General features: G+C 43.6%; 3 protein-coding genes across 3 annotated transcripts; 1 reads left to right on the forward strand and 2 right to left on the reverse strand.

The window, feature by feature from the left end:
• Window positions 1–1,035: 1,035 nt before the first annotated feature.
• On the reverse strand, window positions 1,036–2,850 carry LOC117648055. Its single transcript, XM_034390218.1, has 2 exons — window positions 2,497–2,850; window positions 1,036–1,914 (listed from the first exon to the last, which is right to left on the reverse strand). The coding sequence occupies exons 1-2, from the start codon at window positions 2,687–2,689 to the stop codon at window positions 1,763–1,765; spliced, it is 345 nt and encodes a 114-aa protein (XP_034246109.1). The 5' UTR covers window positions 2,690–2,850; the 3' UTR covers window positions 1,036–1,762.
• Window positions 2,851–8,802: 5,952 nt separating this feature from the next.
• On the reverse strand, window positions 8,803–13,426 carry LOC117647820. The gene is made up of 4 exons (XM_034389788.1): window positions 13,394–13,426; window positions 12,196–12,366; window positions 10,416–10,583; window positions 8,803–8,991 (listed from the first exon to the last, which is right to left on the reverse strand). Exons 1-4 carry the CDS (start codon window positions 13,424–13,426, stop codon window positions 8,803–8,805), a joined length of 561 nt encoding a protein of 186 aa, XP_034245679.1.
• A 5,289-nt stretch (window positions 13,427–18,715) lies between these two features.
• LOC117647821 lies at window positions 18,716–20,305 on the forward strand. The gene is made up of 2 exons (XM_034389790.1): window positions 18,716–18,988; window positions 20,213–20,305. Exons 1-2 carry the CDS (start codon window positions 18,731–18,733, stop codon window positions 20,303–20,305), a joined length of 351 nt encoding a protein of 116 aa, XP_034245681.1. The 5' UTR covers window positions 18,716–18,730.
• The last annotated feature ends 957 nt before the right edge of the window (window positions 20,306–21,262 follow it).

The raw sequence follows: 21,262 nt of genomic DNA on the forward strand, positions 1-21,262 counted from the left end.
TTTTACTTTGTCCAGTGATAGTTAGGGACGGATTTCTTGCGTAACAGGCATTTGGGGTGATTCGTAACAGACCCGTATAAAAACAAGAATTTAAGAAGTTTTTGCTGTTAAATGCTTGAATTATTTCTCGAATCATCTGCTGTTTTATTCCAATACATTTACACAGCTCGAAATGCATTTTAAAGCGAGTTATTCTATGCTTTCCTCTAAAATTGAAAAAAGTGAGGTTAGGATTGACATAGCCTATCAGTTAATGCTAAGGCGGGCAACGGCAGCTTGTAATGTAGATTTTTAGACATCTGCAGGACACCCGAAGAACAACTGGTGGAGGAGATAACATTCCCGACGATGTTTCATGTAATGTGTAGGATGTTAAGCCCCATGGCTGTTACAAATCACCCCATCCTGGGGCGATTCGTAACAGCATGCAAGGGTTTGGGAAACGTCTTAGATTTCAAAGATTACGGTCTCCAGATTGATCCAATGGAGGTGCACAGTCTAGATGAAGGGCCAGACTGCTCAACTGGCACAAGTATGACACCGATATGCAGAATGTTCTTAATTTTGTATAGAGAATTCCGAAATCTGTTACAAATCGCCCCATACTCCCTTATATCTTGGTGCCCGATAATATATTGGACATATATTTTCCCATATAATATTATCTTCGGGACATACACTCTACCAAAAATGTCCTGTCAACGCCGTTAATTCATTACCAATGTTTGCTGTTATGTAATTCACGGCGTTTGCTGTGAACTAGTTCACGGCGTTCACTGTGATCTCGGTTACAGTGTTCACTGTGATCTGACCACAGTAAACGCCGTGAATTGGAGCCTGATTTGCAGCACTTCGGTGCTCAGCGGCGTCAAACTCACAGTGTTTACTGTGAACCAGATCACAGTGAACACCGTGAACAAGATCACAGTGAATCCCGTGAGCAGATCACAGTAAACGCTGTGAATTAACGTTCAGTGAAAACTGGTAATAAATTAACGGCGTTGACAGGACATTTTTGGTAGAGTGTATATGTGTCAATATCTGACACCGCGCCTGTAGAGCATACATCCCCGACGGGGTAATGTAGGGCTCTAGGCGCCTGAGTGCCGCTCCTGCAACACATGTGGGTGCGTTGGGTTGCCTATCGGCCCCTGCCACTTCTCTTCTCTCCGCCACCCCCCACCGCCACCGCCACCCCACTCCACCACCCACGCCCTGGCGTGGGATGAGGTGGATGAGGCAGCAGCTTAGGCCCTGCCGACTTTTCCAAGTAACTTTTCAACTTCTGATGTTCAAGACTAAATGGTCTGTAAGTGTAGTGTAGAACACTACTCGTTTGGGTTGGGAATTTCTAAGAATTTTTATCTGTATTTATAAGCATTTAGATGGCATGTCACTGTCTGTTTGGTAAACTATTATCTCCCAGTAATAAATTTGAGTCAGGTAATTTCTGCAGGAGGTTGAGGCAAAAACTGGTAAAGGATCAATATTATTTTATTAGGATATGGTTATAGTAGCACTAGTAATTGACCAACACTCTCAGAACATTTAAAAGTAAAATGTCCAAAAATAAAATATACGGTAACAACTTATTAGTATTCAATAATAGGTATAAAAACTATTGAGATCATACATGATACTAGCATAAGAATTATATTAAAATTAACGAACAAAGTCAACAAAGTCAAATTATCATGAGTGAAATCAAAGTCACATAGCCAAGCCTTATAGTTCAAAGGGTAAAACGCTTCTCAAAAAAGAATTAATTACTAGAGTCACTCTCTTGGCCATTAAAAAGCTGGCTCTGCGCTAGGTCATGGCCAAAAATTGCCATATGATCTTCGGGTTGTCCATGCCACTTGCACAGGCGTCTAACATAGACTCTCGCCTGCTCTTCAGCTTCAGCTTCTGTTCCTGCAAAGAATGATCGGTATTAACATTGATCAATGTTGGGAATCCAAATGCGCAAAAGCGAATTAAATGACATTATTTTCTGAGATATGGTTTAGGTGCAACCACAATAGAAATATGTTTACGAGTAAGAAATTTGCACCTGATGTGTTTAATTGAGCGTTATCATGGAATGGAAATTAGATTGAGTAGATTTGATTCTGTAACTCTGTTTACCCTGCTCCTTAAACTTAACAGATTTGTGAAAGCTCTTTTCATTCCTAGATAACGCTCAATCTAAAGTACAGGGGCACATTTTTACTCACAGACTTATTTATAATATTATCTTATCACTCTTTCAGTGCCAGATTCCAAACGCTATGAGTATAGCACGTATGGTGCAATGCAGCTGAGATATCGCACCATACGTGCAATGCCTCAGCCATATTGCACCTTACGTGCAATTCAATAGGGAGGCATTGCACTTCATGTGCAATGCTTTTGCATGCACCAATTGACGCTATACTCATAGCGTTTGGATTCTCAGTGATCTCACAAAGAGGGCCACAGACTCAAGGGCATAGAGTAGATTTAAATTTTACTCACCACCAACACCCAGCACCACAGCAAGCTGCTCTTGATCATTGTCCTCCCTCTTCAAGGTCAGGGTGTCACCCCCAACATAAACTCGTGTTTGAGCTTCAAAATCTACAACATTCACCCGCCAGCCATCTTCCAGAAACAGCACAGTAAGAACTACACTGTTGATGTTGGGGTCAACAGAATATTGAGTTGCCATGATAAGTTGGAGCTATTTGAAGAAAGAAGTCTGAACAGTGACTGAGGATGGCACAGCACAGAAGTCAGCTGTTCTGGAAGTCCCTCCAACAGGGTGGGTGAGAGAGAAGAAGAAGAAGAAGAAGAAGAAGAAGGAGAGTAGAAGAAGGACAACAACAACAACCAACACCAGTGGGTGTGGGTGTGGGGTGAGAGGGTCAGTAATTTTTCATTTTACGCTCTGCTTATGGATGCTATTTTTATTTTGCAGCTCAATTAGGAAAGAGCTCTGGTAATGGAAGTTAGGTCAGGCATTGTTCTGCAATTGACACTGTTTTGACATCATGGGTAAGAAAGAAAGCAACAAGTAACAAGTTATGATGAATGTGTGAGTTTTTTTTATGAACTTTCTGTGACCCTTTTGCTGTAACTTCGGTGCATGCCTACATGACACTTTCTTTCTTAAATTGTGGTGCTGGTTCTTTATGAGTGCTTTCTTTTGTGCAGGTTCAAGAGCTCCTCCCAGACACAGGCGTTTATCTTAACAAGCAAGAGTATGAGAACATTAAATGCTCTGCCCCAAGTGCTAGTGCCATGGCGCGCCAACTCATGAAAGCAATTTTTAGTGATGAAGCATTAGTCGAGTGTTCGCTGGGAGGCAACATTGCTTTTGGGCAAGGGCGTTTGAATGAAGTAGCTGATACAAGACTGGCTCTCGACAGTCAAGGTGTTGATGCCATCTTCAGTAAGTATAAGTATTTTATTTCAAAGTATTAATCTATTATTCTTAAAATCTAAAGTTTTGAATTCATTTGTTGCAGATTATGTCAGAGCACGTCAGAGAAAGAAGGTGGAGCAGAAGAGGTGGAAGGAGTTGGACGACACAACCATCAAGACAAGAATGCGAAATTTATTGTGTGAGCATAGGTTTAGGAAGAAGCATCAGAACACTACCAGATCCGTAGTTTAAGAAAACTGTGTGCGGTTTTCCCGGATTTTGTCCTGTGTTAGTTTTTGTGCTATTTTTTCCTATTGCCCAATGATTTCTTAGTTCATAATGTTGAGTTATGTTTATGAAGTTGGTAACTAGAGGTACAATGTATTGTGATGTTGTTTTCAGTTGGATTGATGTTAGCTTTTATCTCATTTTGGTTTGGTGAATACTTCAGTGTTGCGATTAGATTAGATCGTAAGTTTGATCTCATTTTAGAATATTTTTTTTCTTTTTCTTTGAATGTGTGATCAAAGGAGATGGTGGCCTTGCTGAGGCTTTTTCATCTGCAATATATTTTGTGGATCGGAGGAAAGAATTTAATGTTCGGATTTATTGCTGAAGAGGTCTGCCCACTTCCAATGAACTTATTTTAATTCATTTTATTTTGACGTTTCTGCAGTTGTAGGAGGCTTATCGTCAAAAACTATTGTGATAAACATCTTATTTGAACTAAGTGCTCTTTTAATTAGGAGTTCCTAATACTTTATCTCCTAATTTTACTGCCAGGAGTCACTGTTAAAGTTCGATTAATATTCATTTTGATCTCATTTTGGTATAGTATCTGTTTAAATTAGATGTGATATCATTTAGTATGCTGTGCATTTTTATTTTAGTGATCGGTATATGTTGAGTATTTGTATGCACAGTCAAATATTTGAATTTGAAAGTTTAATAAATCATAAGAATGCATTTATATTCTATATTCTGTGCATCCCACCTAACTACTTATGACACATGAACTGAATGGAATGAGCCCCCTGCTTGGAAGAGCAGGGGTGAAAGAAAGGATGTTTAAATTTGGCCCACACATTCCATAAATATTTCTTATATCTTGGCAAATGTATGAAGTTTATGTATTGCCCACATATTTTTTATATCTTGGCCACTGTATGGGAGTTCTGCTTCAGACATAACTTTAGATCCACATAACCGTTTATCCACATAATTGTTGACAGACATAACTGGCTACAGACATAACTGGTGTCAGACATAAAAGAGGATTAATTGTGTTTAAAAACTGTAAACACACATAACTTTAAATTCACATAACTTTATTCAGAAATAAACTTTTAATTAAAAAATATATAAAAAAATTGAATTAAATAGAGGAGAAATAGAAGAAATAGAACTCAATTAAACTCAGTCAAAAATTTCAATCATCATCAAAATTTCCTTCCTGCACAGTGGGCACGTGGCGCTCTCGTCCGCCCGGCTCGCGCAGGTGTTGCAGCAGATGCGATGCCCGCACGGCACTGCAGCGTGGTTTCTAGGGCCGTCAAAGCAGAGGCGGCACTGCTCATCTTGCCCCTCTGCCGAACTGGAAGCAGCTGCCCTTGCATCGGCATTCGCAGCCTGTTGAAGCGCGTGCTGCTGAGTCCGCCGTGCTGTTATTTCAGCTTCATCCATGAATCCTTCGGGCAGCTCTTGCTATCTTCATTTCCTTCACTACTCGATGAAGCGGACGGAACATTCCCAGCACCCCTGCCGCGACCACCCCTTATGTCTGTCGAAAGTTATGTCTGTCAAAAGTTATGTCTGTCGACGGTTATGTCTATCAAATATTATGCCTGTCAAATGTTATGTCTGTCAACAGTTATATGTATATGCGATTTGGTTATTTCTGTAAAATGTTATGTCTGTAGCAATTATAATTTTAATTTAAATAATAAATGCTTTTTATTTCAGAAATATATCCGTTATTTCTGTCACCAGTTATGTGGATTTACAGTTATGTGGGTCAAAAGTTATGTCTGTCAACAGCAACTCCACTGTATGAGATTTATATATTTGCCACATATTTTTTATATCTTGGTCAATGTATGAAATTTATATATTTGCCACATATTTTTTATATCGGAAAAGTATCTTGCTAAATTATCTTTTCCACATATGTCGCCAATACATGTTGGGCCATATATTTTGTCCATATAGTGCCCATATATTTTCCTTTTTGCAAGGGTCGCCATCTCATCGGCCAGAGTTGAGTTTAGATGTGCCACTGTCGCCTCATTAGACCATTCCCCCAAGTAGATACCTGAAGGATGGCAAATGGTGAGGACTCCCTCTTCCTCCAACACCCGAAAGGGAGGAGGGTCCACCTTTTCCTCTTCTCCCGTTACCTTGTATACTTCCACCATGGTAACAGTGGCCAGCTTGGCCCTCAATGGAGAGATTTCAAAAGATTCCGACCTTTCTCTCCTTTCAGAACTAGTGGCAAGACGAAGGAGCTGACCGTCAGAAACTGAGTCTGCAAGCAGTGCGCTGAAGGACCCAGTCAAGGATTTCGTGTTTGATGTTTGTTCTGAAGGGTTTTGTCCCCCCTCTTCACTGGTGAAACAAAGGTATAAAAATTATGCCCTTAAAGGGCCCCTTAAAGGGCATAAATCGTTAATGCCTTTGGGAAGGGCATTAAAATTTTGCTTGAAATTCCCATACCATTTACGCCCTTCCCAAGGGCATAAAACGATTTAGGCCCTTGCAAGGGCGTAAAAGAGCATTTATGCCCTAAAGGGCGTAATTTTTATGCCTTTGTTTTACCAGTGTTGTCTTGTGCATCCTTCTTCTCTTGCATGCCCAGGTCACTGCCACACTCAACCACCTTCTCCGGCCTTCTCATTTGTAGCCATGTTCCAGAAGCCCTCATGGACCGAAGCAACTGGGCAAGTCCTTGGAGTGTGTCAGCATTCAGACGGAAGCTGACCTGCACTACAGATTCTGCATGTGGTATGGCTTCAGTGAAGCCGTTGTCACCGAAGTAAGCCCAGACGCCTGCTTGTTCAGGAGCGTAGAACACCTTCGCCTCCTTCTTTAGGTCCATCTTTACATCACCAGCTGATAGACCCCATTCCGCGGGCCTCTCTGACAAGATGTTGTTTATGGCTAAGGGATTGCCTTGGTTTGGGACCCCTTCACCAAATAGGAAGCGCTTCCTCAAGTAGTCAGAGCGGGTAAAATCCTTGTCACAAAACTGGCACGTATGCATAATCGCGAGATTTTGGAAATTATCGTAAGTATCGTACGAATGTTTTGAAATCATCGTGCGTTTGGGGGGTATCGACCAATTCCGAGCAAACCTACTTAATCTTCAAAAAAGGGGAACGACCGACTGAAAATTTTTATTCGCCTTGTCGGTAGGTCTGGTCGAGACATTTCCGAAAGTGTGCCGCAAATCGGGTCCCCGCCACCGGTAATGGGGTAAAAACGATGAAATATATTACGTCAAAACCTGGCCGGAAAAAATGTGTAGAAACCAGAAATGAAATACGCAAAAGGGGCCCATTAGTTTGGCCTTCGGTCACATTGACCATAATGAACACAGATCTTATCCTTGTCAAAGCAGTCTTCAATTTTTTCCGGACCTTGTATGCACTCATTGACTGCCTCATCAGCCAATGCAAAACAAGCTATCAATTTGGGCAGTAATAGTAGCTTCAATATATGGTCAAAAACGGTACACTCTCAGACTCGTAATGACTTCTTTCTCTCCATTATTGACATTTTGTCCTTTGCTTCGTAGTTTTCTAAGCAGCAATAATATGTAGTATTTCCTTTGTAACCATGTACAATATTGTTCACTATAAAGACTAGATTGTCATCAATTATTGACTAACTTTTAAGTCAATTGCGTATTGCCTCTTTTTCAATAGCAAATTGACTTTATGTCAATATAACGTACAAAATCCTACATAAATATTGAGGAAATAGTACTTTTTATTGCTGTGTAAAATAATCTTAAAGGACAAAAAGTCAATAACAGTCTGACAGTGTAGCCCCCCCCCCCCCAAAAAAAAAAAAAAAAAAAAAAAAAACCAAAAAAAAAGCACTGCATTTACTTCCTTAGAAAATTTGCTTCTGGTCACCACGGAGCGCCGCGAGTTTCACAGTATAGCTCGCAGTATAGCTACATTGCCGAAATGAAGCGCCTTTCTGCCTTTCCAGTGCCCGCTGAATGAAAAATTATTTGATTACACTTAAGTATCGTAAATACACTGGTAAAACTAAAGCGTAATTCTATCATTGAGTCAATCATAAAGTTACGCTTGAAATGAAGCATACTCTGGAAATTCCCCCATGCATTTAGATAGGGGGAATCTTGCCGGATGAGGCTTGATTTCAAGCGTAACCTGATTACGCTTGAAAACAGAGGGTAATACTACGCTTTAGTTTTGCCGGTGTAACTTGTTCCTGACCCACAAACTGTGCTCTGACTGTCGCAATACCAACCTGAAATACCTTTTTAAATTAACAAGATACAATTCAGAACCACTTTCTACCAATCTGGCCACCGCAGGAATTTTTTTACTCGTTTTGACATTTCTGGATCATTGTGCGGCTTCGGGGATAAGGGTATGTTTCCGCTTTGGTTTAACTTTTCATTAAAATATTCTATACACCCAAAAAACTGACGTTTCGTATACAAGGTAGGTTTACGCCAGACCGCATCTTGTCGTAACAGGCTTCGCGATGTCTCGCTGCCTGTTCCTCCAATCCGCGCCTGGCGTACCTACCTTGGCCTGCGGCGCTAGCCTAATGGCTTGTCCATCGTCGGTTACTTGAGCCCCCCCAGACCTCCGTTTATTCTAGATCCCTTGTAGCTTTTCAACTTGTCGGGGCTGGGGGGCTCCGCCCCCCAGACCCCCCTTCTTCAAGACAACAGTGATCTGCCTGCAGAAAACTCGATTTTTCGCCGTTTTTTAGGTGTTTTTCGGCTATAAAAACTGAACCAGTTGAGCTAGGATAGTGAAATTTCGCGTGTGCCGAGCCAAGGACATGCCCAAAAAGTGTGCAAAATCTCACCGAGATCGGCCGAGCCGTTCAGGAGGAGTAGTGCGGACAGACACACACCACAGACAGACAGACAGACAGACAGGAAAAACTTTTCAACCCCAATGGAGTAACAGGCTTCGCTATCGCTCAGCCAATGAAATTCGGACAAAATCTGCGTTTTTTTTGGAGGTTGTCAATTAGTTTTTTCCCAAGTGTCAGAAAGCAGGAGTAAAATCAGGTTAAAAATTGGTAAGTTGGATAAAATTCTACTACTTTCAAGCGTACCCCAGCTTAACAAAAGTACAGTCAATAGTGTAGTGTATTCTCACAGAGTAAAGCCAGTGCTAAAACATGTGTAAAGGGGGAGGGGCATGCTAAGTTGTTGGCCTCGCAAATGTTTGAGACACGTCTGCGATAATTTTGGTGCATCCTCGAGGTCTCTTGACACCAGGTCTCTTAGCGTGGAAGTTCAGCACATGTGCGCGAAATCTGCCGTAGGGCAGGACTGGGAAATGCCTGAGCTGTCCGATTCGCGCCGGCGTGTTGGTGACATTATATATTGTCTGCAACAATATCCAGTGATGCCTTTACGAAAACACCTGTTTCCGTACACTGTGCGAAAGAACTAAATCCTGTAACTATTAGTACAGCTGTCACTGTAGTTCAGAGTACAGGATTTACTGTCCTTTTTTTAACAGGATCTACTGTACTTCTACGGGATTTACTGTGGTGCAGAGGTGGAGAAGGGAAATCCTGCACAAGGTACATTAAATCCTGTATTCTGAACTACGCTGCAAACTGAAGTGTGTACACAGTACACTCTTATGAGAGCATGCTTCCAAGTACACACGCTAAAGTAGAGTGTACATTGCATGTACACGTTAAATAAGAGTGTACCTGGCAAGTACATTTAAACTGGCCCATACTTTTGGATAGGACCAATCGAGTGTATTTTAGCGTGTACTTACACGGTAAAGGTACACACTTATTTAGCGTGAACTTGCTAGGCACACTCTATTTTATCGTGTGCCTAGCAAGTATGCTGTAAATAAGAGTGTACTCCGACACTGAAAACGTAATGGTCGGACACATGGCCAAATTATTGCGTGACAAAAACAAGAAATTCACGCCAAAAATCGGCGTGAATCTTTGAGTCACGCTGATTTTTGGCGTGACTTTTCTGTCATGCCGCTTGTTGGTTTGAGACTTTATTCACGCCCCTGCAGCGGCACGAAGTCACGCCGATAGGTTTTCAGTGGAAGTATGCTCGAACAAGGTAGGTTTACGCCAGACCGCGTCTTGTCGTAACAGGCTTCGCGATGTCTCGCTGCCTGTTCCTCCAATCCACGCCTTGCGTACCTACCTTGGCCTGCGGCGCTAGCCTGCCTGCGGCAGGCAATGGCTTGTCCATTGTCGGTTATTTTTTAACTTGTTGAATGCTGGGGCGCTCCGCCCCCCACACCCCCCTACATTCTAAAAAGAGTTGTTTTATCTATAGATAACACGATCTTGACCCTTGTCACTTTTTAACTTGTCGAGGCTGGGGGGCTCCGCCCCCCAGACCCCCCTTTCTCCAAGCCGGAAGTGATCTTTCTGCAGGAAGCTCTATTTTTCGCCGTTTTTTAGGTGTTTTTCGGCTATAAAAACTGAACCAGTCGAGCTAGGATGGTGACATTTCGCGTGTGCCGAGCCAAGGACATACCGAAGAAGTGTGCAAAATCTCTCCGAGATCGGCTAAACCGTTCAGGAGGAGTAGTGCACACAGACAGACAGACAGACAGACAGACATGAAAAACTTTTCAACCCCACTGGAGTAACAGGCTTCGCTATCGCTCAGCCAATAAGAGTGTCCTATGTACACACTACAGTAGTTTGCAGAGTACAGTAAATCGCGGCAGAAAAATAACCAGGATTCACTGTAGTTTTTTCGCAGAGTGTAATCCCCCCCCCCCCCCCGCAAAAAAAAACTTGATTGCGTCGGACTTACGTTTGGTACAGGACACTTTGGCGGGAAACCTTTAACGTGTTTCACGACGACCTCAACTAAATCTTTTCCAATGTCCTGCATAGCACTACAAAGGTCCCCAATCGGCATAACCAAGAAGTGTTCTCTCCAACCGGACACTGTATCCCACTTCGCGACGTCAATAGTCACCTGTCAATGGGAGGCAAAAATTGTATTTAAAAATTAAAAATTTATTTCCCACTACACTTTCATTTCAGGAACGTGACATCACGTCCAACGAATGTGACAAAATGTCACGTTCGTTTCAGCACTGTGTCACGTTCGTTTCGATGTGAATAAGCTAATTTATGGCTGATTCACATCGAAACGAACGTGACATTTTGTCACATTCGTTTGAACGTGATGTCACGTTCCTGGAATGAGAGTGTAAAAGCATATGTAACGGACAGGGAGGATATCCAAAACGAAACAATACCAGTGCTGTTACGACAACAATTAGAATTTGTTCCTAAATTTGTTCCTAATAAAACTACTAGTAGCGAGAATCAGGGGACAAGCTTTAATTTGGTGTGCTAAGTGCACACTCAACATCTTATGATAGTTTTTATACGTATTACGATGGTTTTTCATCGTAAGGTACGCATAAATTTGAACATACATAATATGTTTAATTTTCCATCGTATTACGCATGAATTTCATCGTATTACGCATGTATATCATCGTATTACGCATGAATTTCGTCGTATTATGCATGAATTTTATTGTAGTACGTATGTTCTCATTTCAACGTATGTTACGATGGCCCTTTCATCATAAGAATCTGAGGGTGTGTATCGGAGTTTCGTTGCCATGTGGGTGAGTGAAGTCCACAAACCGCTTCCCGGAGTTATTTTTACTTTTGGGGCCTAAAACAAAATTCAGAGAAGCGGAATTTTGACTTGGTCCATATGGGAACAAATCTTCGGTAAGTTACACTTAAACCATCAAGGAAAAGCTGTTCCTCTAGTTGAAGCTGCTACAGATTTATGCAATTTGTTGACGTAACGGCCCTGGTATTGTTTCGTTTTGGGTATCATCCCTGCCAAGGGGGACATCAGCCACTGCAAATGCAAAGGCGATACTTAAGAACATTTTCTGGCGATACAGTGGAGTATCGCCATTGAACGGCCTCACGAAAAATTATTGCCTTCAGCGATACTATAAGGTTTCGCCAAAACTACGGCATTAAACTAAGAACTTGTCTCCTTTATTTGATCAACGATTATTGCCAAATCGTGGCGATACTCTAAAGTATCGCCAAATTGACGATACTTTTGTGTATCGCCAAATTTTGGCGATACTTTTGTGTATCACCGTTTTAAAGGCAATACTACTTTTCCGAGGGGCCGTTCATTGGCGATGCATAATTGTATCTCCATAAACGGCTCTAAAAGTATTGCCTTTGGATTTACAGTATCGTCATAGAACTGACTTGCTTTGTACTAAACCACCGTTCAAACGCTTAATCGTCTTTCCAAACAAGTATGAAAAAAAGTGCTTGGACAGTTTTGACTTCCGAATGTGCCGAGCTTGGTGGCAGCTTCAAAAATGTAAAAAAAAAACATAACTGTCTCAAGTTACCCCGGTTTCCGGCACAACTTGGTATGCATTTGTGTTCAATGAGTCTCACTTTTTAAAGTTCTCATCTTGTGTAATTTGATCTCAATATGTGATTCAAACAATTATTTTGTTCCTGATGTCCTCTTGGCAACAGAATATCGCCATAACCGAATGAATTGCTGACCCATTCAATGCACTCACTGTGGTTGCGCCTGGCGAAAAAATGTCGTTTTTCACGGTGACGTTGCCGTTGAAGAAGAGGTTTGCCTTGCTGGAACGGTTGGAACGTAAAGCGCCCTCTATTTTGAAATCTTCGTCGTTGTCACATTCTGGACAAAATCCCAATTCACGAACGATAGCCACGTATGGCCCCTAGAATCGCAAGCCGAATATCGTAGCAAGCAGACGATGCTGGGTCATTCACACTTATTGTCTATAGACAAGATTTTTGCTCCCGTAAGTAAGGGGGGAGACTCGTCATTCTGCGTCAATTGCCCGTCCAAACTTTGAAGCCATATTCGGCAATTGCAATATTTTTGGGGCTGCTACGATATTTGAAGCCATTTTACTCAATTGCCCGTTGCGTCATAAGGCCGTCACTCTGAACTAGAATCGCAACTAGGCCGCGGGACACTAAGGGGGGAGACTCGTCATTCTGCGTCAGCCCGTCCAAACTTTGAAGCCATTTTACTCAATTGCAATATTTTTGGGTGTTGCGCGCACGATTTAAGCCAGACCGTTAATTGTTTTGGCCTCATAATTTTTCCAATGTTTCATCTCCATAAGGCCGTCACTCTGAACTAGGATATCTTCCATCGGACAAGCGGAAGTGGCCGAAAACAATCAATGAAATGTCTAAATTTAAATACTTTTTTTGTTTCACCTAAAATTTCAGGCACTTGGGAACCACCTATTTCAATCATCCTAGTTCAATAGTGCCAGGAGTCCTTTGGAAAGAGGCACACACTGCCAATCCAAGTGTGAGACAGTCTCACACTTGTAGGTGTAGGACATTTTGTCTCACGCTTAGAAGTGTGACCCACGCTTGTCTCACGTTTGCAAGTGTGGGACAACGAAGTCTCACACTTGCAAGTGTCAGACACTTGGTCCCGGGGCCACGGGTCCCACGCCTGCAAGTGAAGGACAAACCGTGTCTCACACTTGCGAGCGTGAGACAAACGTGGCTCACACATATAAGCGTGAAACAAAATGTCCCACTTCTACAAGTGTGAGACTGCAGACATGTCTCACACTTGGAACAAATTGTTTACAGAGCACCTGATAGTGATGCAATTTTGTGTCTGCCAGGCGGTAGGGATCACAATTGAATCAACGTCAGATGTGCTTAAAATTGCATAACTCGTGGAACAGAAAACGTTCCGTGACATTAAGTGCGTACCGCAAATGCCGCACGGACACAACTGGTGTACATGGCGGTGCCCAGGAGAAGCGCTGGCAGCATCAGGTTGCCCTGGCCACTCCACTGTGGACGCTCGCATGACGTCAAGCCATTGGGCATCGCAGGGCCTATAGTCGCACTGCAAGGTCTCTGTCAACTAAGTTTGTTTGCGACGCTATTTAGCAGAGATCGTTGGGCCGCGTTTTGTTCCGCTCGCGTGCATGACAAGCAATTATTCGTTCCTAGCGCTGTGTCAAAAAAAAAAAAAACTTTCCCCGACAGCTGTATTACTGCGCACACAGTGAGAGTATAAATGGCGGTCGTTACGCAATTTGGATGGCACTGACCCATGTACACTGCAAAAAATACCAGAACAAAAGCACACAAATTACTGGCAATTTTTTATCAGTTTTTTATCACTTTCAAAGTACAACAATTGCTGTACCAAGTACAATGGAAACGGCATGACGAGTGCTGGGTAGTCAAGACCTCGTTGTGGATTGTACAATTCTCGTTGTACTTTCGCTATACTTTCAACCAACAGGGATTAATCCCTGTTGTACTTTTATTGTACCGTTTTTGTTGTACTGTTCACACTTTTCCTCGCATTGTACCCTGAAAGGAGATTTCAACCCAACCCACAGGGCCGTGGGTCACTGTTTCTTGGCAGACGAAACGCATCGCTCCCCAGTAAGATAACTCCACTGATCTGAGTGTATTCACTGTTCAGGCGCTGTCACACCGAAAATGGCCGCAAACTGGCATTCTGTTTGATCACGGGGCACTTTAAGAATAAGTTCCAAATGGCTAGAAAGGAAAAATTTCTTTTGACCCGGGCATTCACTGGTAAAACTGAAGCGTAGTTGTATGCTTCATTCAAGCATACATCTACGCTTGAAGACTTTACGCTTGAAGTCAAGGATAGAGAAGAAATTCTCCCATGCATTTAGATAGGCGGGGGAGAGGCGAAATGGAGAACTACGCTTGAAGCCGAGCATAGTTCTACTACGCTTGAAGAAAGGCGTAGAAGTACGCTTCAGTTCTACCAGTGTCAGGACAGAATTTAGAGGTCGCGCTTCGCTTCTGAATTCAAAATTGCTTTTTTTGTTTGTTTCTTTTCTTTTGCTTCGCTCACTCTCACAGCCACGGCCCTTCCTGGCCGTCCCTCGCGCGTCTCGGTCGGACTCCAAGTGCCTTCGGGCAACATTCCAGCACCAAACCTTCCCTTGTCGCCCCCAAAAGCCCTCTAATAACCGAAAACAATAATCTTTTTCAAAATTCTTGTTCTGAAATGGCCGCACCCGGCACTACAAATCTTGACACTGAAATCGTATTAGTCAGACTGGCGTGACAAAAAGTCACGCCAAAAATTGGCGTGACGCGAAATTCACGCCGATAAACGGCGTGGTATGTGAGTCACGCCGCCATTTGGCGTGAATGACAACGCGATTTAAAAGACAAGTCATGCCAAAAAGCGGCATGACAAGAAATTCACACCAAAAATTGGCGTGAATTTCCGAGTCCCGCCGATTTTTGGCGTGACTTTTGTGTCATGCCGTTTGTTGGCGTGACACATTATTCACGTCTCTGCAGCGCCACGAAGTCACGCCGAGAGTTTCAGTGAAGGTCAGACTTATCGCCACTGCAGAGGCGAGACATAAATAAGTCACCAAGTTTTAGTCAGTTTTAGTCTCAAAGTCTCGCCGAAATTTGGTCAGACAAAAAAGTCTCAGTCTCGCCACAAGACGGTCAGACATAAAAGCACTGTTATCCAAGTTCCGATACTTTCAACACAAAAACGTGCGATGATATCTAAAATGCGATTCCCACGAATCATTGCTCCTGAGATGCAATGACTTCTGAAGCGCACAAAATTCTGCTATGATCATCGCAACTTTCTGCAATGAAAATCGGAATTGTTGCAAAAACCTGCGATGATGACAACACAAAACCCGCAATCATTACAGTTTTTGGCAATAATAATTGCAAATTTCTGCGATACTCTAGCTCATCACACCTTTTCGCAATGATCATCACAGAAAAGTGCGATAAAATTTGTATCGCGCAGAAAGTGAGGTCTGTATCGCAAGTGGAATAACAGTGAGTCTCACCACAAAATGGCAAGACTTTTTGTCTGACCACAGCCGTAACCGTCCGGTGTATTACGGCCTTTGGTTGACGGTCAGACACAAAACTCTCGCTGTTTTGTGGCGAGACTTTTTTGTCTGACCGAATTTCAGCGAGACTTTCAGGTCTGCGCGAAGTCTTCCCATTCAATTTGCAGTGGGAGCAGTGCATTGCGAATTTCGGAAAACAGCCGATTTTCCACAGTTATCTGCTGCTACACGATCTAGCGTTCTACTCGCGACCGCTTGGTCTCGCAGCACCACCGGGCAGCCTTCACACACCGGCACAACTGTACAGAAAGTCTGTGGAAATCACGGAGAATTTACAGAAATAGTTCTACGGAGAGACTAGAGACACAGTGCGAAAAGACACAGGGAATCCCGTTCATTTTTAGCCGGGATTTGCTGTAGTTCAGAACACAGGATTTACCGTGCCACTGTTATTTCACTTGCGATACAGAACGCACTTTCTGTGCAATACACATTTCATCGCACTTTTCTGTGATGATCATTGCAAAAAGGTGTGATGAGCTACAGTATCGCAGAGATTTGCAATGATCATTGTAAAAAACTGCAATGATTCCAGATTTAGTGTTGTCATCATCGCAGTTTTTTGCAATAATTCCGATTTCCATTGCAGAATTTTTTGCGATACAGAAGTCATTGCATCTCAGGAGCAATGGTTCTTGGGAATCACATTTCGGATATCATCGCACGTTTTTGTGTTGAAAGTATCGCAAACTGGATAACAGAGTGCCTGGCTTCAGTATTTACTGTACCTGGTACAGGATATTCCGTACTCCACTCCTGTGATACAGTAAATCCCGTACAAAGTTTAGTAGATCCTGTAAAAAAGGAAAGTAAATCCTGTACTCTTAACTACAGTGACAGCTGTACTAATCACTACAGTATTTACTGTGATTTTACGCCACAGTGTAGCAAAGCCAGAAATTATCTGTGATCTGGGGATAACGGAGAGTATGTTGACATACTAGTCTTTCAACACACTGGTCCGTAAGCCAGAATTTGTTTGTTATCTGAGAATAACGGAAAGTCTGTTGACGGACAAGACTGTAGCTAGAATTATTCTGTGATCTACAGATAACGGAGAGTCTGTTTACATACTAGTCCGTGCTTACATCAATGTATTTTGCAGCATTTAATGCTATAATTATAGCAAGTTATTTTGGAGCAGTACTTGATGCACTATACAAAAGTTCTTGCTGTTTATGCCTATTGACTAGAATTGGATTGCTGCGTCAACTCAACTTCTCAGTTTTAATTATCTTGCTTCAACAAATCAACCGGCGAGGGGGCAAAAACTCGGTATTTTCGTGTACACATGATTCGGAAAACGCAATGATTCGCGTAATTCACGTGATTGTGATTTTGAATAATTTGCGTGATTTCGTCTGATTTGAAAATTTTATCTTGATTGCGCGTGATAGTATGTGATTCTGTGTAATTGCGCATTGTTTTAACTGATTTCATGGCTGATTCTGCCTTATTTCACGAAGCACCAAGGTGATGTTGAGCGTGATTGTGTGCGATTGAGTTCGGAAAGAAGTGATTTCTGACTGGTTTTGCCTGGTTTCATGTGATTCTGCCTGATTTCGGTCGATTTTGGTTGATTTCGGATTGTTTGATTTCGCGTGATTCTCAATGATACGCGTGTGATTTCGGGGGCCGTGTACACATGATTGCGCGAGTTTTTGCGCCCTCGGTAAGTGGGTTGTGAAACGAAATGTGTCGCTGAGAAAGATTGGAAAGACTATCAAAAGACTTAACACCGACATAGAATTGGCACGGCATTAGTCGAGTGCTCCAGCTATGCGCGCTGTTTTAAAGAATCATGTTCCACAATCTGATTTTCAAAAGCTCTGTGGTCTTAACTATAAAGGAGTCAAATATCGCCCTTCACCTTTAAACTCTGAGAAACTTACGTTATGTGGGTGGACCAGGTCCACTGGACCTGCCATAGCCCCTTGTGTAGCCCAGGACAATTGTGCAAACTTTACTTGCTAGCATCCTAAAAAATTTCATCATAGAGGAGAAATGGTTAGATCTACCAACTTCGAATCAGCGGATCAGAAGTTTTCAAATGTAAAGGATCAGATACCCGAGATGCCCCCACACCCGCGGCTCTTCAAAAAACGGAAAAATAGGCCGGCCGCACTGGCCGAGCTCGGCCAGCGTCAGGCCCCCCCAGTGAGTCGCCTGCGCGCGGAAGGGTAGTGACGCACCTGTCCACTTGATACGAGGGCGCCCCCTTGGTCGCATCCGTGAATCTTATTGGCTATTGGGCAGCCGGCCTACGCTGGCCGACGGGCCTGGGGTCCAGGCCGCTGCGGCCTGCGTAGGCCGGCCGCTCTGTCGTTTGCCTGTCGCTGGCCGGGCTCGGCCAGTGCGGCCGGCCTATTTCGCCGTTTTTGAAGAGCCCTGCCCACACCCCTCAAGAGTTTAGACAAGTTGAGTGCGAATGCATGTGAGAATTGCAAGACCACGCCAACCACGCCCCCTTCCTGCCCTGAGCCAACGGGAATGGTCTCCAGATAAGACACCTTGGGAGCATTGCCTGATGAGGCAAGAATCTTCTACGTCTGCTGCCCTCACAATTGGAGATCTCATCCAGGATGAAGACGATCCTATTTGGAAGTTGTTCCTCTTATTGAAGGAAGTTTGTGAACCAGTGTGTGCCCCAAGCATCGCTCTAAAACAATTGCCATATCTGAAGTCAATTATTCAGACCTTCTCACTTATGGTGAAGAAACAGATGGGTTATGCCTTCTTGATCTCAAAAATGCATTGGATAAATCATTACTGTGATCTAGTGCTAATATTCGGATCATTGATTAGATTATTCACCCTTCGATTTGAGAGTAAGCATATGTTTTTTAAGGAGGTTGGGAAAGCTTGCAAGTCTAACAAGAACATTACAAAAGACTCTATAGAAGTCTCCGCTTGGTTTTAGCTTGGTAACCTTCCTCTTCAAAGCTTTACCTCGTAACTTATAATCCTTTGCCCCCTCGCACTGGGCTATCATGTCAAAGATATGCACAAGTTCACAAGAAAAAATGGGGCCGTCTCGAAAGCGAGCGGACGCCAACTCGGACGCAGCCAGCGAATGCCGCCGGTGAGCCGGCGGGCCTTCGACGTTGTCTGTCAGTCAGTCAGTCAGTCACCTGGGTCACCTCACCACAGCACCACCGCGATGAAGGAAGGAAAGAGAGCCAACGCGGCAGAGATAAACCAAGACCTCATCGTCCCGCTGGTTGTGTACGCAGTGAAGACTCTATTGCAGGACGACGGGAGCAGGACGTTCATCGATATCTTTAGCATTGAATTAGTTACCATTTTTAATGAGATAGGCCGGCTGGAGGGGTACCAAGAGCCCAGGAATAGAGGCAAGGCACTCAAGAGAAAAATCACCAAACTCGCGCCGAGTGGCCTTTTTTATCGCGCCTTACAGGTAAGCTTTTGGCCCGTCTGTTGAATTTGGTGTTGATCCGCGCTCTCTTCGTGGCCGTAGAAGACCGGTGGAGCGGCCAAAATTCTAGACGCGTTTCGAGCTCCAGAGTCGCTAAATGGGACTCGAACCGAACGTGTGACCCCACCGATGGATTGCTCGTTCGGACAGCAATCGTCTGGGCGGAGCGCGAGCGCAGCTCGGGAGCCGTGCCCGTGCCCGCCCTCGGCTTGCCACGGTGCTGCGCCGCGGTGCCGGCAGACCGAAGGGTCCACTGTTAAAAAATGGTTGTACAGAAACAATCAGATGAGTGAAAATTTAGTCGTTCCAAAACTTAGAATTTTATCATGAACCAAAGCGAAACAAATGTCGTTGACTCATGTCAGCGACAATTTGTCGTTGAAGAACAATATTCTTGTTATCACCCTTAATGATACAATTTGTGTGGAGACAACATCTTTTGCAATTATCTGCTCAATTAAAGCGAATTATGAAAATTCATCAATTTTGTTCGCCAATCTTTTTCGACTTACAATACTTGTTGATGACTTACAACATTTGTTGTTGGTCAACGACTTGTTTTCGAAAGTGGACTGTTGATGTGTTATTACAAGTTTGTCGTTGTAAAATTATCCTTTAGTTCCTGTACGACTATGGTTTAACAAGCTATTCGTTCCACAACAAATCTTGTCGTTAAAAAAATTAGCGACAAATGTGTCGCTAAGTTACTACAAAATTTTTATCAGTGCGTTTTCGTTTTCGCGTTTCCGTTTTCGATTTTCCGCCCCAATGAAAGAGGCAGAAAGATTTTTCCTCAACGTTCTCAAAAACACTTTAGTGGCATTTTCCTCAGAGACCGTTCAACATTTTGGATTGAATTTTGTTTTGGGAATTCACCAAAATAAATCTAATAAGTAAGCAAAGTTTCAAATTTCTGGGATTATTTTAAAGCCTACTTGAAAGTTTCACCAGGGTCCCTTCAATGTCTGTGTGTTCTTAGTGTTTTCGAGACGTTCATTGATATGCCCAGATATTCCCGGTATTCTGAATGTTCCTTGGGATTTCTAATATTCCTGGTGTTCAGAAGGGTTCCCATGTTCCCTTCATGTTCTCTTCATGTTACTTTGAAACATGTTCCTCGTACAAAAAAATTCAGAGTTGACCCCCCTCGGCTTTTTCCTTGTTTAAAAATTTGATTTCTCTACTGTTTCTTGTGTTTTTCTCCAGGCTAATGGGATCATTGACAACTGGCTGGAGATGGCGGTGGATAAGGGGGCCCAAGGGCGCGACGACGCCCCCGACGCGCGGGCCGATCCCTAAGCAGGGAGAGCAAATGAGTCGTTTTGCGCCCGCTCCCGTCCCTTCCCCGCACTGCCCCTCTCGGCCCGCTCGGCACGGCTTCGTCCAACATCTACATGACAGATAAAAGTCGAAACTTACCTAGCTGAAAGAACAATTCGTGCTGGTGTATGGGAGACACAGCGCCCAACATCCCAATTGGTCAAAGAGAAAACTGTTGCGGCATTTCATGAATTCAAGTGCGGCAAGATGGATCTAATCGACTACCTACATTATGTAGGCAATTTAAATCGTACTTTAAGGAAGAAAGATGTTAGAGAAGGCGAGGACGAGTGATGATTTTTGCTGAATGCGATATTTTATGACCAAACTGATATGTGATGTGATATTTTTGATTTTCCCCATTGATTCTTGAAATTGATTGATGAAATAAAATTGCCCATTTTGTTGATTTTGACTTCTATTTCGTGACTTCATACATCACACTCCCAGTCGGCAACCCCCTTGCCCCTGGCTGAAACTTGCCCTTTTGCGCCGGATCACATCGTTTCAAGACGGCCCCCCAAGCGGCACGGCGCAAACGGTCTGTTTCCGGATTAGGGGCAGGTAGACGCGGCGCAAAACGCATACGCCCACGCCTCTGCCGCCACCCCTGCCGCCGCCGTCGGCCGAAATGGTAAGTACAGCGCTGTTGTAGCGTCTCAGTGGCGAAGGGTCTCGAGGAAGGTGGTTGGAAGGATGGTTTATTGGGGTTAGAGGGGGCGAGTCGGGGGTCAAGGAAGGCAACTGGCAGTTGAAAGCGCTTTGTGGGGGGGGGGGGGCGACCTTTGCAGACCATGATGCTGCCCGTCGTCCTGGTGGCGTCCTGGCTGCCAGGGGGCAATCAGCGCCGACTGGGTTTCTATTACCCTTGGTACCCGCCACTGTCTGTCTGGCTGCCTGCCTGGCTGTCTGCCTGGGGCGAAGAATGCGGAAAAC

The sequence above is a fragment of the Thrips palmi genome, unplaced genomic scaffold (assembly GCF_012932325.1).
Source record: "Thrips palmi isolate BJ-2018 unplaced genomic scaffold, TpBJ-2018v1 HiC_scaffold_3, whole genome shotgun sequence".
NCBI lineage: Eukaryota > Metazoa > Arthropoda > Insecta > Thysanoptera > Thripidae > Thrips > Thrips palmi.